Source organism: Idiotropiscis lumnitzeri, chromosome 9 (genome assembly GCF_059441095.1).
Source record: "Idiotropiscis lumnitzeri isolate Australia: NSW breed Sydney's pygmy pipehorse chromosome 9, RoL_Ilum_1.0, whole genome shotgun sequence".
Taxonomy (NCBI): domain Eukaryota; kingdom Metazoa; phylum Chordata; class Actinopteri; order Syngnathiformes; family Syngnathidae; genus Idiotropiscis; species Idiotropiscis lumnitzeri.
In genome coordinates this window covers 8,654,010-8,668,507 of record NC_142399.1, presented here as the reverse complement: position 1 = coordinate 8,668,507, position 14,498 = coordinate 8,654,010, and the positions used below count along the sequence as shown (strand labels likewise).

Below are 14,498 nucleotides of genomic sequence, written 5' to 3'. Positions count from 1 at the left end.
TTTGATGTTAAAATGGCATTTTCACAACTCAATATTAGTGTGTATCATTATGACTCGATAAGTAGTAGTCGTGTTATGGTGTTGTTAGTAACAGTATTAACATTTCTGTGCTGATGCGGATTCTGCAAATAACCACACAGAGCTCAAGCTTGCTATTTGGCTCCCTCTATTGACAGCTTGACCACACAGCAGTTCATATTTTTTATGGACCAGCGCTTGCCACTAGATGGCAGGAGACGATGAGTTTAGAGAGAACCACACATACCGCACACATCGTCAACCCTGTCTAAAAATTCCCAAATTAACAATGTTAAATTGCATATAAAAGAAGGTTTGATACTAAAAGATCACTTGTTCCAATGATAGCAAATGGTGAGTTGAGATCCTTTGACTTTTCTCCTCAGGACTCAGCATTTGGGTGGCATGACTTTTGAGACCCCCCATGTTTCAACTCTGCTGGACTGTGTCCCGGCTCTTACTTTGAAGTGGGATTAGCATGAATGAGACTGCAGTCCCGCTGGACTCGAAACGATGACTCAAGAGGTTTTGTTCCCCTTGAGTGGGCTGGGACACTATAACATCAACATTCATGGTCTGAGGAGTTTAAATTCACGCTTTGTGCATGACCTAAAACAAAGCTTAAATAGTGTATGCATAAATATAAGGATAAGAATACCACTTTGACTCAAGGTGAGCAAACTTTGTCCTATAAAAAGAACAATAAAGGGCTGTGAGGGCCACTTTGACACTTTTCAGCACGCTAAAACCAATCCACCAAGCAATTTATACATATTTTCTTTTTTTTTTTTTTTTTTAATATATATTTTAGAGTTACTGTTTTTTTTTTATATAGAAGGTGGTAAAACAAGTAGTTTTAAGGATTTTGAGGTGACTCTCTGTAGTAATCTGACAAACATTTATCATTTGTATTTCTTAAAATGTATTCCTGCAATTGAGCTAGGTTATTGAGGCTAACATGCAAGCTAATCCAATTTATTCTGGTTGTCAAAATAGTTAATGAAAACTAACGAACTGCAACTACAATGAAAAAACATAATTGAAGTAAAATAAAAAAAATAATAAAAATTGAAAACGGAAACTAATCGAAACTTATACTATAAAACTTACAAAAACTACCTAGAATAATACTAAAATTATATTCCGCGTTTTCGTCTTTGTCAATTAATATACATGAGCTAAGAAGAAACAGAAGCTACTTTCGTGTAAAAAAAAATAAAAAAATAAAAATTATTTTTTAAACATTTATGACATTATTTCCCATATTTTTCGCGTTTACGCTTTTATGTTTTGCGAACTCTTCCTTATGAAACTGATTGTATTATCAATCAACATAAACCGCCCCACTTGATCAGAATAAAATCTTGATCGGAATGTGCACATTTTTATTCCGATCAAGCTTTTAATCCGAAAAATGTGTCCATGTAAACATTGGCAATGATTCGCGGATGTTCAGGGTTCACTGGAGCCCACGAAGAATTGGACCGCAGCCCATAAAAGGCCGTGGGCCGTAGTTTAAACACCACAAACTTGAACAATTGGGACCAATTCACCAGTTGCGACTTCAAAGTGACCATGACAAATGATGACACTGTGTCAAGACGTGAACTTTGCCACATTTTAATGACGACGCTGATCCTAATTGCGTTTGTTCTGGGCTCAGATCTCCCCTGCCAGACGCTACATTTCCTTAAAGGCCATCTCACTCATCTGGATCCAACACACACACACACACACACACACACACAACGAGAGCTCATGAGTCAGTGTATGGAGTGCGTACAATGATAGTTACTCACTCAGTGGGAGGGTTGAGGTCCTCTGACTTGGTCTCAAAGAACTTCAGAACCTCCTCGCTTTGGGAAATGTGGGTGGGGAGCTTCATCAGAGCCTGCGGGAGGGACGGAGGGAGGCAGAAAGCTTCTGTTTGGCACATATATAACAACGAAATGTCACACGTATTCAAAAGTGTGTTTGACTAGCCGTGAGTAAGAGTTTGTGACTGCGCAATCAGTCAGATGAGAAGACCAGGTGGAGGGTGTAGAGGGGAAGGAGAAGGTTTCTTTGCTCAGAGTCAAGCCCAGAGGGATGATATAGAATAACAATCATCTGTCTCGGCCAGCTGCTCTGGAGCCACAAACAAAGCCTTATCGAAACCATATTTAAAAGAGCATCTTGAGGAGGGCCTGTCTGTGATGGTCACTAAACTTCATTAGGGCAGGACAGGAGCCAGAAAACTATCATTTGGTCAAACAAAAGAAAAGAAAAGAAAATTGAATGTGAAAACCAGGAAGTTGACGTTGGAAAATGATGACTGGAAAAATGTAACAAGCAGTGTCATTTTATAAGGTGGTCTTGAAGGGGAAATCCAAAGGTTGTCACTGAAAAACCACATTTTATGACTTCTTTTTTATTCGATTTTATTTTCACAGTGGGATCTCGGTTTGCTGCCAATAATTACATTTGTACAATGCCAAAATGTCATTTCTGTGTCAAAACCACAGAGACGTCAATACATGAATTGAGTCAGTACGGGTAGTGTAGTGCACAAATTTCACTACTTTTATGTGTCCAAGACACTAATACCCCTTTGTGGGAGTAATAAAACATTATCCCCTTGCCTCTGCTAAGCATTAAAAATTGCTATATTTTAATTGCAGATTTTCTTTAGTAAGTTAGAACTACATAACCAGTTTTCATTGACGACCAAAGAAGAATTTGTCAATCAATGTACGGATGCGGATAAAAGAGCCAAGAGAGGAATTGAATTTCAGATTTTGAAAGTTACAGTCAGCCTGCACTGGGGCCAAGCAGGGCAGTGACCCATCACATTCAACCACAGCGGTGAAAAAAAGTCTGCTGATTTGTTGTGCAACCTGAGGAGCTTTATTTAGACTAAAGTAGTGCTTTTGCCACCATCATGTGGTCTCTTGTTGCTCTTGAACTGTGTGAAAATGAATTGAGGAGTTTCACTTTGACAAAAGTAGCTCTTTGCCGTCGTCTTGTGACATCTTTGTGGCAAGAAGGCTTATTGAGACAAATTGAGAGCTTCATTTAGACGGAGGTTGTGCTTTGACAGCATCTCTTGGAAACTTGGTGCCAAGGAAAGACGTTCAAGTGAGTTGAGAAGCTTCATTTATACAAAAGTAGTGCTTTGCCACCATCTCTCTGCATATAGGTACTAAGTAACAATGTTGATGAGAGTTGCGGTGCTTAATTTAAAAAAAAAAGAACATCTTATGGCCTAGTGAAGACTGTTGTGGAGCTTAATTTTGAAAAAAGTAGTGCTTTGCCGCAATCTTGAGTCCTCAATAGTCAATAATGCACCTTTTTCAGATTGCGTTAATTGTGAGTTTTCTTAACCCACCTTCGGACCCACCACCCACCAATTTGAGACCCATTTGGGAAAGTGAATTAGTGCCACCTACAGGACTGGAGTGGGACAGTACTTCACACAGTTTAGCTCCCTCTACAATTGCGGTCATCATTTTTGCTTAACCTCATTAGATTGCGCCTGACGTGTGCAATATTTTGGTCGCTGTCGATTTCTGAATGAAAAGCAGTGACACGCTTGGCACCACACCTGGCCAGAACTTCCTCCCTGACTCAACAATGACGAAAGGGTCATTCGTGCTTTCTTCATGTGTTCTGCTCCGAGCGAGTGTGCCCCCACTTCCTTTAAAAGCTGCCTATTTACTCTGGCCACAGGAAATGAGCAGAGCAGATAGAGCGCTCGCTTTCCTGTCCAGGGCTGGGACGGGAAGATAAATGCCAAAAGGCTGCCCTGAAAGAGTCGCGGCACTTATGCACAGCGTATAAAGCACTCAAAGAGATAACTTGTCCCTGTCACCCTGGCCAACACTGACACTAAAGAGTCAGTCTTTGTCTGACCCACAACATAACATTTTATAGCATTTGCAGGCCATAAATTGACATTTATGGACATGTGTTACAAGGCAATTACAGCTCCGAGGATGAGATGTGCAATCTTGGTCTTACTTTGCAGTAGTTGTCCAAGTGCTTCAGTCTTTTGACGGCGACATCTCGGATGTGGCTTCGGCGAAACAGGACCTTACCTACAAGGCAAACAAAACACAGTCAGTTTTGTTAGTTAAATCAAACTGTCAATTATAGCACATAAAAGTAGTGATGGGGATTTTTTGTGATTTTTTTTTTTCAAATTGCAGAGATGTTTCTTGTGGTTGTTGCGGTTTTTATGAATAAAGCAGGAGGGTTGTGGTCAGAAGGCTACCCAGATCGCTACCGAAGTGCGGGGGGCTGTCCAGCAAAAAAGGGTCAAGTGCCCAGCTGTGCTAAATATATTTAAACAATCAAGACATGGTCGGAAGCTAAATAATATTAAGTATGCGCATTAAGACATACAAACAATAAACCAACCTCCTCCTCAAAAGGCAAAACAGCAAACATGGTGCGCTTACAGAAGCCTAAAATAGCATCAGCTAGTCCCGAGCAGTCCAGTTTGTCTTACAAAGGATCTCTTCATTGCTCTCTTCTGCTTTGACTCAAAATACATTGATCAGATTAGACTCATTTCTCCTTGCGACGCTCCTGCCTACATGGCCGACAACAAATCGTCTCGGGCTTAGATGGAGAGAATGATCGTAAAAGTAAAACAATGCAACATGACTGGCCGAGCGAGTGTACAATAAGTTGTAGTCGTAAAAAAATATGGGCTGTACATCCTTCTTCTATTCATAGAGAATTACGTCTGTGTTAAATATGTCCAATTCATTCATTTCACAAGGGCTAAAAAAAAAAATATTGCTTCCTTGGACTTCTGTTCTCACCATTTAACGCCGTCATACACGCCCATTTGGGATTTAATAGGTAGATTAGTAACAAAACCAAAAAAAACAAGAGTCAAAGCCACTTTTTAAGCCTTACACGTTCCTTTTCACAAAAAGCTCATTTTATCCCCTTTATGGTCAGAAACCGGACTTTTCAAGTCTTTCTTTTGCTGAGTTCAGTTTTCAGATTTGATCATATCACAATCATTTGGGAGTCATGATAATCAGCCAAAATGCTCAAAAATGCCTGGCAGTGAATGAGTTAATAGTTTGGACCATAAATATACCACAAAACAGTAAAAGATCATTGAGACTAGTGAATCACAAACATGTGAGGCATAATTGTACCATACATTGATTGAAGTTACTCTGATTGGTCAACAAAAATCTAATAACAGCTATGGGTCCGCACAGAATGGTGCCTGGGCCCGGATCCAGACCAGACTCCACCCATTGAGAACCTGTGCTGTACTCTCAAAAAGTGCTAAATGTGATTTATCACCTGGCAAAAAAGGAATAATCCTCTTTTTGGGGTCCTTCTGCCCTCCTTCGATAGGAAATTGGTCAAGAATCCGCATCTGCAAAAAAGGGAAGAAAAAAAATCACAATGGAGTGAAAATCTGTCGCACTTCAACGGGAGAAACGAAAAACATCAATGGCAAAGCCAGCAAGCCAGAAATCGAGTCAGTCATTGGTAGTAATTTTCTTCAGATGAGCTCTGTTATGGTACATGAATTCGATAGCTGGCGTGTAATGAGCTACTGTGTCATCCATCACACATAAGAGCCACTTTGATCTCTGGCGCAGCAGACAAGGTTACATCACGCACACTTTTAACGGGAGAAAAATACCCTCTTAAGCACGTTCCACTTAAGAAGCTTAAAAAGCCACCAGATAAAAACCAGAAAGGCCAAATCTTGCCATCCAGACAGTGTCATCAACTGATGTGTGAGTTTGTATGATGAACAAATTGTTTTTTTTAGTTTCCTCTTTTAAATAAATCCAGGCAGACACATTTTCACATTTGTTCATTCTGTTTGCCTTGTTCCAGATGTGCTTCGCTAAACAGAAAAAGCTCATAAGAGTCAAGCAAATACATTCGCAAGGAGCGAGGTGGAGAAACCGTCAGAAAGTACCAGGTGGACAAACAGAGAACGTATGGACTATGGACTTTGAGTTGTTGGTAAGATTTCTGCGGTCTGATGTGGTTTTGGTTTCTGCGACCTCATCTGCTGCCTTTAGAAAATTCCCATGACTTTTTATCCTCTGCTTGAATGTGGAAGGGTAGGAGATGTGGTTTCCTTTGTAGACGGTGTCTATTGTCATTGTGTTCAAAAGTGCAGAGTGAAATGCTGTGTCAGAAAAACATCCTTGTTTGAACGGGCAAAAATCCATTCAAAAGTCCTTACGAGTAAAGCCAAAACATCAGCTTCTGTTACCGCACGGTTTTTCACTTTGGGATACTACGTCTGTAAAATAATGACCACGACCAAGGAGGTTCTGTTTGCAGTTGTGGTTTGTTTGTCACCCCAAGCAGATTTTTTTTTATTTTTATGATGAGTAAATATTTTTCCAGCGATCTGCCCATGAACGTATGAATCCCACATCAACATTTCCCATTGAAAGGAATGGAAATTACAATTATTTTAAACAATTATTTCATTCCAGCCTGAGCCTCCCCCCACCACAAAAATAATGTGAATAACATTTTACATTGTAATAAGGAAAAGAGAACATGACTGTGTGTCATTATTAATTGTTAACTGTTATGCATGACTTGGCCACCGGGGGCAGTATAATACAGCCATGAAGACAAATGACAAAAGAGTTTCATTACACTTGAAGTGACTGGGTAAACTGCTTTAAGAATATATTCCCGGTGAGTATTGGTATTTTGTATTGCTACGTTTGTCGCTACACCATTTTTGTTCAAAATATCCTTTGTTTAGAGCGTTCTAACTGCCACATGCTATCCATTAGCTCGTCTATGTCATTTACTGTTATGTGTTAGCATTAAGCTAGCAGAGTTCAAGGCAAATTTGTAGTTGTTTTGAACACACAAGGCATAATTCTCTGTTTTGGGAATTTTGAATGGCATGAGCGAATGGTTCTCTGAATGTTCTGAACTCCTGTTTCAATCTCAGTCTTAAATTAGAGGTCAACTATCTCATCACGTTTACAATCCTGATTGTTTATAATGACTGATAAGTAAAAGCTCATCTTGTCTAGGGGAAAAATGTTTGATTTAGAGTCTGTCAATTTGATGAGGTTTCAATTTAATCTGAACCATATTGAATTTGGCTGAAATTCCTATTTGACTTTGAAAATCTCATTTATCTCATAGCGGGGTTTATCAGAGGAGGTTGTGCTTTTTTGTATCAAACAAAAATAAAGGTTCCGGGCTTTTAGATATTAAGATCATAAATTGTAGCACTCATTGATTTTGAAGGCAACAACTTTGGTGGAGCTCTTCCAAAAAATGTGCTCCTTTGGCAAACGTGCTCTTAGTTGGACACGCGAAGCCTGCGACTCCCTCTGCGATGGGAGTGCTCACTCAACACCTTTCAGATACATGCGTAGGCCATGATGACATCATCCCGGGGGGACGCGGCTGGATACACTTCGTTTCACCACACAACAGGTGTGAAAGGTGCTTGTGTGGTAACAGCTGACCAACTTGGAGAACAACCCACACCACATCCACAGTTAATGCAGATTTTTATGAAATCATTTTCACGTTGTTGTTCTTTCCCCCTTTTGTAGGTCTGCGGCCCAGCACTGAATGGCCCGCAGACAAACCAGTAAGAGCAGGGTGCTGTGATGCCAAACGAAGAACGAGCAACAGCCTTAGTACTCTGCAAAATCTGGATAATCTGAAGCATTTTACTTAATTGAACTCACAGGGATGGGCAGGGCAAATCAGACAGATAAGCAACACCACATGGAAGTGGAGACAATGGAACTTTTTGAAGAGGAATCTTAGGCAGGAGGAGTTTGGAGGAATGTTGATGTGGGCAGGGACTCCAACTCTGACTTGTGTTTTGACATCTACTGGACACTTGTTTACGACAGAGAGATAAGAGTACACTGACCTCTTCTTTCTTGGACAGGATTAGATAGCTTGGCATAAATCGAGTGATATAATTTTACACTCAGAAGCTGCATTAACAATTGCCTTGTCAAAAGGCTTTAGGACGTCTGTTTTTTTGGCGTTCTTATCGCTCGGTCTGTTTTGCATTAAATCCCACAGAATTCAGAAGACCGATCGAGATTTGATTCCGCAATCCGATAATAATGGCAGCTAACAGACTTGAGGGGAGGTTTCGGTCCAAAAGGCAAAGACAAGCCAGGTCGCACACTCCCAAATCCTTGTGTGGAATGCAGCAAAAATCTTTGTGCTCAATCCACTGAGGCAGCAGGGTGTGGAGTCTGAAAACTCCCTTCTGCTTCTCTCCGAGGGTAAACTCTGCTTGACACACTGACCGCTTCAAGAAAACAGTTTAAAAATATATATATAGAGATCTGTGCTCAGCACTATTCTGACATGAAAATAGGTTAATGTGCTTAAGTCTGCCCATGTATTAGGGAAGGCAAACCACATTTAAGCTGAGCAGCAAGGATGAAAATAAGCAAAGCGGCAGATAATATATGATGATTGTTACCCAGAGGGGCTGTATGAGTTATGCTAAGTGTGCTAGCGGACAGTTTTAAAACATTAACAACACAAATGGATTCTCAGTCTTCCAGGCTGTTTTGACAGCTTTTAAAGAGCACATCTAAAATGGAGCTTGCTACTAATTGTCCACTCTGTGACCTTTCTTTGTTTTCCACACAATTGATAGTTATCTGATGAGATCATGAACACATTTGTTAGGCCTGGGTGTCAAATGGCTCTTTATTTTGCCTCTGTCAGCTTCTTGCGAGCATAAAACAAGCAATTGTGCTCTCAAAACTGAGATGGCATCTGGAGTTGGATGGTAGGTGTTAGTTGGCCGACGCGCAAACAAAAACTCTGTTTCTGGTTTGAGGGAAGAGAAATATTCTGATAGTGGATGGAGTGCAATATGATCGATTCAAAACAGCGGGACGGACGGCCTCCTTCCGCTAGGATTCCGATTCAGTTTCAGGAAGAATGTCAATGTTATTCCAAAAGACACCCCCCTTCTCTTGGTTTTCGTTTACTAATCCTCACCCAATTTGCTTTCGGGTTTCCTAAAGTGCACCTGCTCAATACCCATCAAAATATTGTCATCACCCCCCCCTCCCCAGTGTGCTTTACGAGTTTTATTAAAATGCACTTTGCATGTGTACAGCTGCGGAGTGCTAATCCTGACAGATAACCGTGGACCATAAAAATCTTTTTCAAAAAACACCTTAACAGCAGCCACCTATGAACATGATGACAAATATGGACAGAAACGTGAGAGAAAATCTTGTTTCCAGCTAACACAGAGGCACGCTTCCTGGATATTAGCATGGGACATTAGAACAAAGGTTTTCCTCTGGAGTCCCAAAGACTACCAAAAAGGTTGGGCCAGCATGAGGTGCAGATCAGTAGATTTGGGGAATTCAATTCAGTAGTTTCAGATTCCCCTAAAAAGTATATGATTGTGAATTTGTTGGCACAGCTAAATAATGCATGGACATTGTGCAAAGTGGCTAACGCGAATACGCAACGTGGTGTCACAAAAGAAATATTATTTGAGCCTGATACTAAATGAAGGTTAAAACTTTTATTTTAGGTTTTAAAGTATATCTTGTGGCACTAGTCCTGGAACTTTTCTGACACATTTGGTGTGTTATGACTAAGCAAGGCTTGACTTGTATGAAATAGTAATGCCTTGACTCAATTTGTTTGAAATTTAATGGAGACTCGACTTGCTTGATTTTTGTCACGGTTGACGTGCAGCTTGAAGGTTAAGACTTGAGACTTACTCCCACCTCCACAGATCAGTTTGCAAAACTTTGATCTACATGCTGTTTTTACAATGAACAGTTCAGTTTTGGCTGTACGGTTCTGAACTCTAATTCCTGAATTGTGCTGACATTACCTAGAAACCAGAAACAACTCAATGTTTCAGGTCTGAAGTTCTTCCCATGCCATTGTCGTAAGACCAAACTCTCTCAGGGAACTGAACTGCAGTTCGTCTAGATCCACACAACGACTACGATCCCTATCAACGTGAGTTTGTACCCTGCCAAATATTGGAAAAATGTGGTTCGCCTTGGGTCGCCGTCTATGGGTTTCGACAATGGAAACCAAATTCCCCTTAAGTCAATTCTTCCCTGGAAACATGACTCTAGTGTTTGTTTGGACTGCTTAATCCTTCCTAAATCCTCCAAGCAGTAAGCTTCAGTTCAGTCAAGTACGGTGCACCTTTTATTTAGGTTCCGTTGTAAATCCAACTGAGCCGTCCATTTTATCAATACGGCTCAGTTTGCGAAGGGTGTGGCTTGACACGACTGCTGTCTGCTGATTGGTTGAGAGAAAGTGGCAACTTTCTTTCATGATACAATGAAGGAATTCAATGGGGGGGGATTAAAATTTACTGTGGATTATAACAGAAAAGGAATGCAAAGCATTGTTTTTTGTTTACAGGCCTTGTAAACCAGCGATGTAAATACCGGCCTGATTAGGATTTACCTGATTTGAACTGTACCGAGGCGACCTGAACGGGAATTCAACTGCACCACGAGGTTTCATAGATCTCAGTTTTGTTTTCTTCTGGCTATTTAGCCCCCCCATCAACCTAGAATCCCCCACCTTGCACCCTACATTCCATCTGACGTGTTTTGTTCCTCCCACCCCTCCCTTTGAGTTGAATGAATATGATACAGCTGTTGACTGGATTTCATCTATATGATTATTTCAAAGGGAGGCTTCATCAGTCTTTGGGCGCCATCCATCATCTGAACATAAAGTAAGGAGCTAAAGGTCAAACTGAAGACAACCAGCAGGTTTAATGGCAAAGCTGCCAATATGGATAATCCGTAAGACTTATCGTCCTTAAAAAAAAAAAAAAAAATTATTTCTGTGTTGTCTCTACGACATACCTGTAGGTCAAAGAATTTGCTGTATCTCCTGTAGATGACATGTGACGTAGAGTCCGAGTAGGTCACGTTGATAAGGTACACCTAGAGAGAGAAGCGCAAGCAAGACAGGCATTAAGTCCCGTTTGTCAGAGACGCCACAGCGGCACCGTTTGAGCCGTGTTTACTCAAGTGACACACACCCAAAAAAAAATAAAAAATAGCGCATCCCCTCCAGTTTTAATTTGAGGGGTTCAACAAAGGTCAAGTAAGCTCATTAAAGTGGGCGCGCTTCACTGACACGTTGGAAAGCCATCAGGGTTAATGCTCGGTTCAATGGATTTCAGGTAGTGTGTCATGCCTGCAAATTTGTTGTGACGATTAAGATGCATGAGCATGACTCTTGTCGATCCAAAACTCAAATTCCGTAGGAAAAAAAAAACATGCTCCAATTGTGTCAAAGCTCTGACAGCAGTGAAGTGTTTACACATCCAGAAGCTGCACTGGGAATACCATTTGTGTAGCAGACAACAGTCACTACCTGGACAAAAACAGTTGCCAGACATAATTTCCGATTTGCATGAACAATTAAGGGCCAAAAGACATTTCTCAGCACCTTGAGGTTTCGGAAACAGATGGCTGAACCTAATGCCTTTCAATCCGAGCATGTGGAAGCGCGCTGAGGGTTTAGGCACGTAGCGTTCACACATATGGCGACAATCCGCAAGGATGAGTTTGAAAGTTAGTCTTCACTTCAGTTTGTGGAACTTGCTCTCCACTGATTATATACGTGGCACGTGTGGATTTGTGTGTTTAATGTCGTAAAATGTCATTCACAAAAAAGGAGGCCAAAATGACAAGGTAACTTTCAAGGAACTTTTTTTTTTTGTTATCATGCGCAATCAAGTACTAGGACACTTTTGTCCATAGGTTGCATAGATACATTCGAAATGTTTCATGACAAATTTCTTACACAACCGATTTGATTCCATTTTGGAGTTCCCACTGTAAAGCCTAAGAACTTTCCAACCAGATCATACTCAAGCACAATCGTAAACAAGGATGAGTTGCCATGGTCTCCAGTCCGGTCGGTCCCTGCAAGGAAGTTACACTCGAACAGTGAGGAAGGACAAAAGACAAAGGGTTGCTTCTTTCCTCCCTCCAACCGGATAAGCATTTTCAGTTGCTTAGCTCATTGATAATGAGATTTTTTTTTTCCTTCCTCTACTTCCCTAAAGGGGACTTCCCTAACCTCCATCTTCCTTCCCTGGGGACAGTCAGTCTGTGCCTTCTGCTTTTGGGGGCCTTGGGGAGATCCCCACTCAGCAGGAGATGGATGAGGCAATTGATCCGAACACTCAGGTTAATGAATCCAATTTCATCCTTTGGACTAATTGACTTGGGGTCCCACTGAGACATGTGTTCTTACTTAAGGCGGTGAAATTTTATGAAGAACATAACATGCAGTCCAACACTGTCATATCGGAGGTTTTGGGATATGAATCCATCTTTTAGTATTCCCGTTGGTGTGACAACTAGATAACGTGAAAGCAGACTACAGAGAGGCACTGAGTGGGAATTGAAGTCAGCTATATGAACCACTATATCGACAATGGCGTTTCATAACAACTCATCCATTTACTCATTAGGGTTGTCATTTGGGTTTGAGGCAAGGTCCACTAAGGAGTAGTCACCAGCCAATCAAAGGGCACATACAGACAATTAACAATTTTAGATTTCATAAAAAGCCTGATGTGTGTTTGTCAAATGTTGTAGGAAGCCGGCGCAAGTGGAAAAAAACGGGAAAATCTGAGCCAAGAGTTAAACCGAGTGGGCGCCACCATCCATGACAACTCATCCAATAACTTAGAGGTTATTGTATTAGCTTACAGACTAACAACATTGGAAGACCCACTCAGGGCTTAAACTGGGGGTTGAACAACTATGGATGTTTTGTAGTCGACTATAATGTGATGAGAGGTCGAAGGCGAATAATGATGTCATGTACAGCAGTCTGACCTTTTGCTTTACACCACAAACCGGTTTTACATGGACATATTTTAACGGAGACACAAAAAAATAATAATATAAGGATTCAAAATACAAGTCAACTGTTAGTTGCCGTCATTTTACATATTCAACAAACCGACCGATCTCATTTTGTGTCCCATATAGTATGCTGGCGTGTTGTAAGATGTAAGAGACTGTAGTAAGGCTTCAAAAATTGGCTTTTCTGTTTTAATTGTATTTGAAAAAGTCTTGCTACCGGTATCATGTTTGGTAAATATTTCCACTCGCTTGTAGCATCAGTAGACAATCCGAAAGCGACACAAGCTACACGATGTTGGTGTGTGTTGCATCAAACAACTTCTTTGACGAATAAAGTTTTTTTAGAGAACGGTTGTTGTTTCTGCTTTATTAGACGAAAAATGTTGGTAACAAAGATGGAGTTTTACTTTGCGGTGCGTTATTGTGATCCTGCTAGTATAATAAGTTAAAGATTAGCAACATTTGGAACAAAAGCTAGCAAGGCTAACAGCTATTCTCATCCACAGTCGCACCTGCGCATATGTATGAATTCTTAGTCACTTTGTACTAAGATTTTGCAACTCCACATAGCATATTGAAAGATGAGACGCCAAAATCACGTGATTAGCGTTTAGCCGACTCAAGAGTTGAACGTCGATGCGGAGTAGTAAAGTTGACTACTCGAATAATTGGTTCAACCAACCCTTACGCATCAATACCTATAAATGATTTATGTTTGTCTCTGTAGGGTGGCATTTTCCTTTGGTTGGGGTTAGTAGTAATGATTAGCAAGACACAGTGATTGGCTTATAATATTAAGATATATCCTATTGGTTTGTGAAACTACTTCAAACGTATATCCAAACGTCAAGATGACTCCTTCAAATATAAGAAAAAGTTTGAAAAAAAAAAAAGAGACACCTGCTTTCTAACTCAGTGGGCATCATGTCTTCACCATCAATATGACCACAATTAAATGAATTGACTGGGTAGATATACATTACATTATAATAAGCACATTCAAGCCAACGGTTCCTATTACATGCGATTAAACGTCTTACATAAAAATAATAAATAAACTAAATTATGAAAAAAATATCAACTGATGTTGCACAGGTTATGCAAGTATTTTGCAAGTTGCTTTTTTAAACTTAGAGGCAATCTGATAACATGACAAAAAAAGAGCATCTCATGATTGCCATCTTGTTTTTTCTTGTCTACAGGCTACTGGCAAACTCAGCACGTCATATTGGGAGCATGCATACAACTTACATAGTGTTTGGAGGGATTCCTTCTCTTCTGCACATCCACAACATTGACGTCAAGCACTGTCCTTAGCTGCATCTCGACAGAACTGAAGTTTCACCACAAGATCAAAACACAACGTCTGCCCATGAAAGCCAGAGGAAGTTTAGCAACGACTGTCAACTGCTTTCTTTTTTAAATTAAAAGGGAGAGTCCGTGCATCCATGAGTAGAGGTTGCTTCTCAGTCAGTTGGTCTGGGAGCTTCTGATACATGACAGCGCAGTAAAAGTGGTGTTTAATCAACAGTTCTCCTCCCCCGAAGGGAGGGGGTTGGGTCCCTGCAAAAAAAAAAAAAAGTCAGAGAAGGA

General features: G+C 40.6%; 1 protein-coding gene across 2 annotated transcripts in view; it reads right to left on the bottom strand.

Annotated features, from left to right (window-relative positions):
* Nucleotides 1-14,379, bottom strand: part of LOC148330126 (SH3 and PX domain-containing protein 2A-like) — a 50,839-nt gene extending 36,460 nt beyond the window's left edge. For both annotated transcript variants that reach the window (XM_088305445.1, XM_088305446.1), the window contains exons 1-5: nt 14,157-14,379; nt 10,881-10,961; nt 5,329-5,404; nt 4,018-4,094; nt 1,818-1,909 (exon numbers count right to left, since the gene is read on the bottom strand). In XM_088305445.1, coding sequence (XP_088161571.1) covers nt 1,818-1,909; nt 4,018-4,094; nt 5,329-5,404; nt 10,881-10,961; nt 14,157-14,228 — 398 coding nt within the window. In that variant the 5' untranslated portion in view covers nt 14,229-14,379. The remainder of the gene's footprint in view (nt 1-1,817; nt 1,910-4,017; nt 4,095-5,328; nt 5,405-10,880; nt 10,962-14,156) is intronic.
* Between the last annotated feature and the right edge of the window lie 119 nt (nt 14,380-14,498).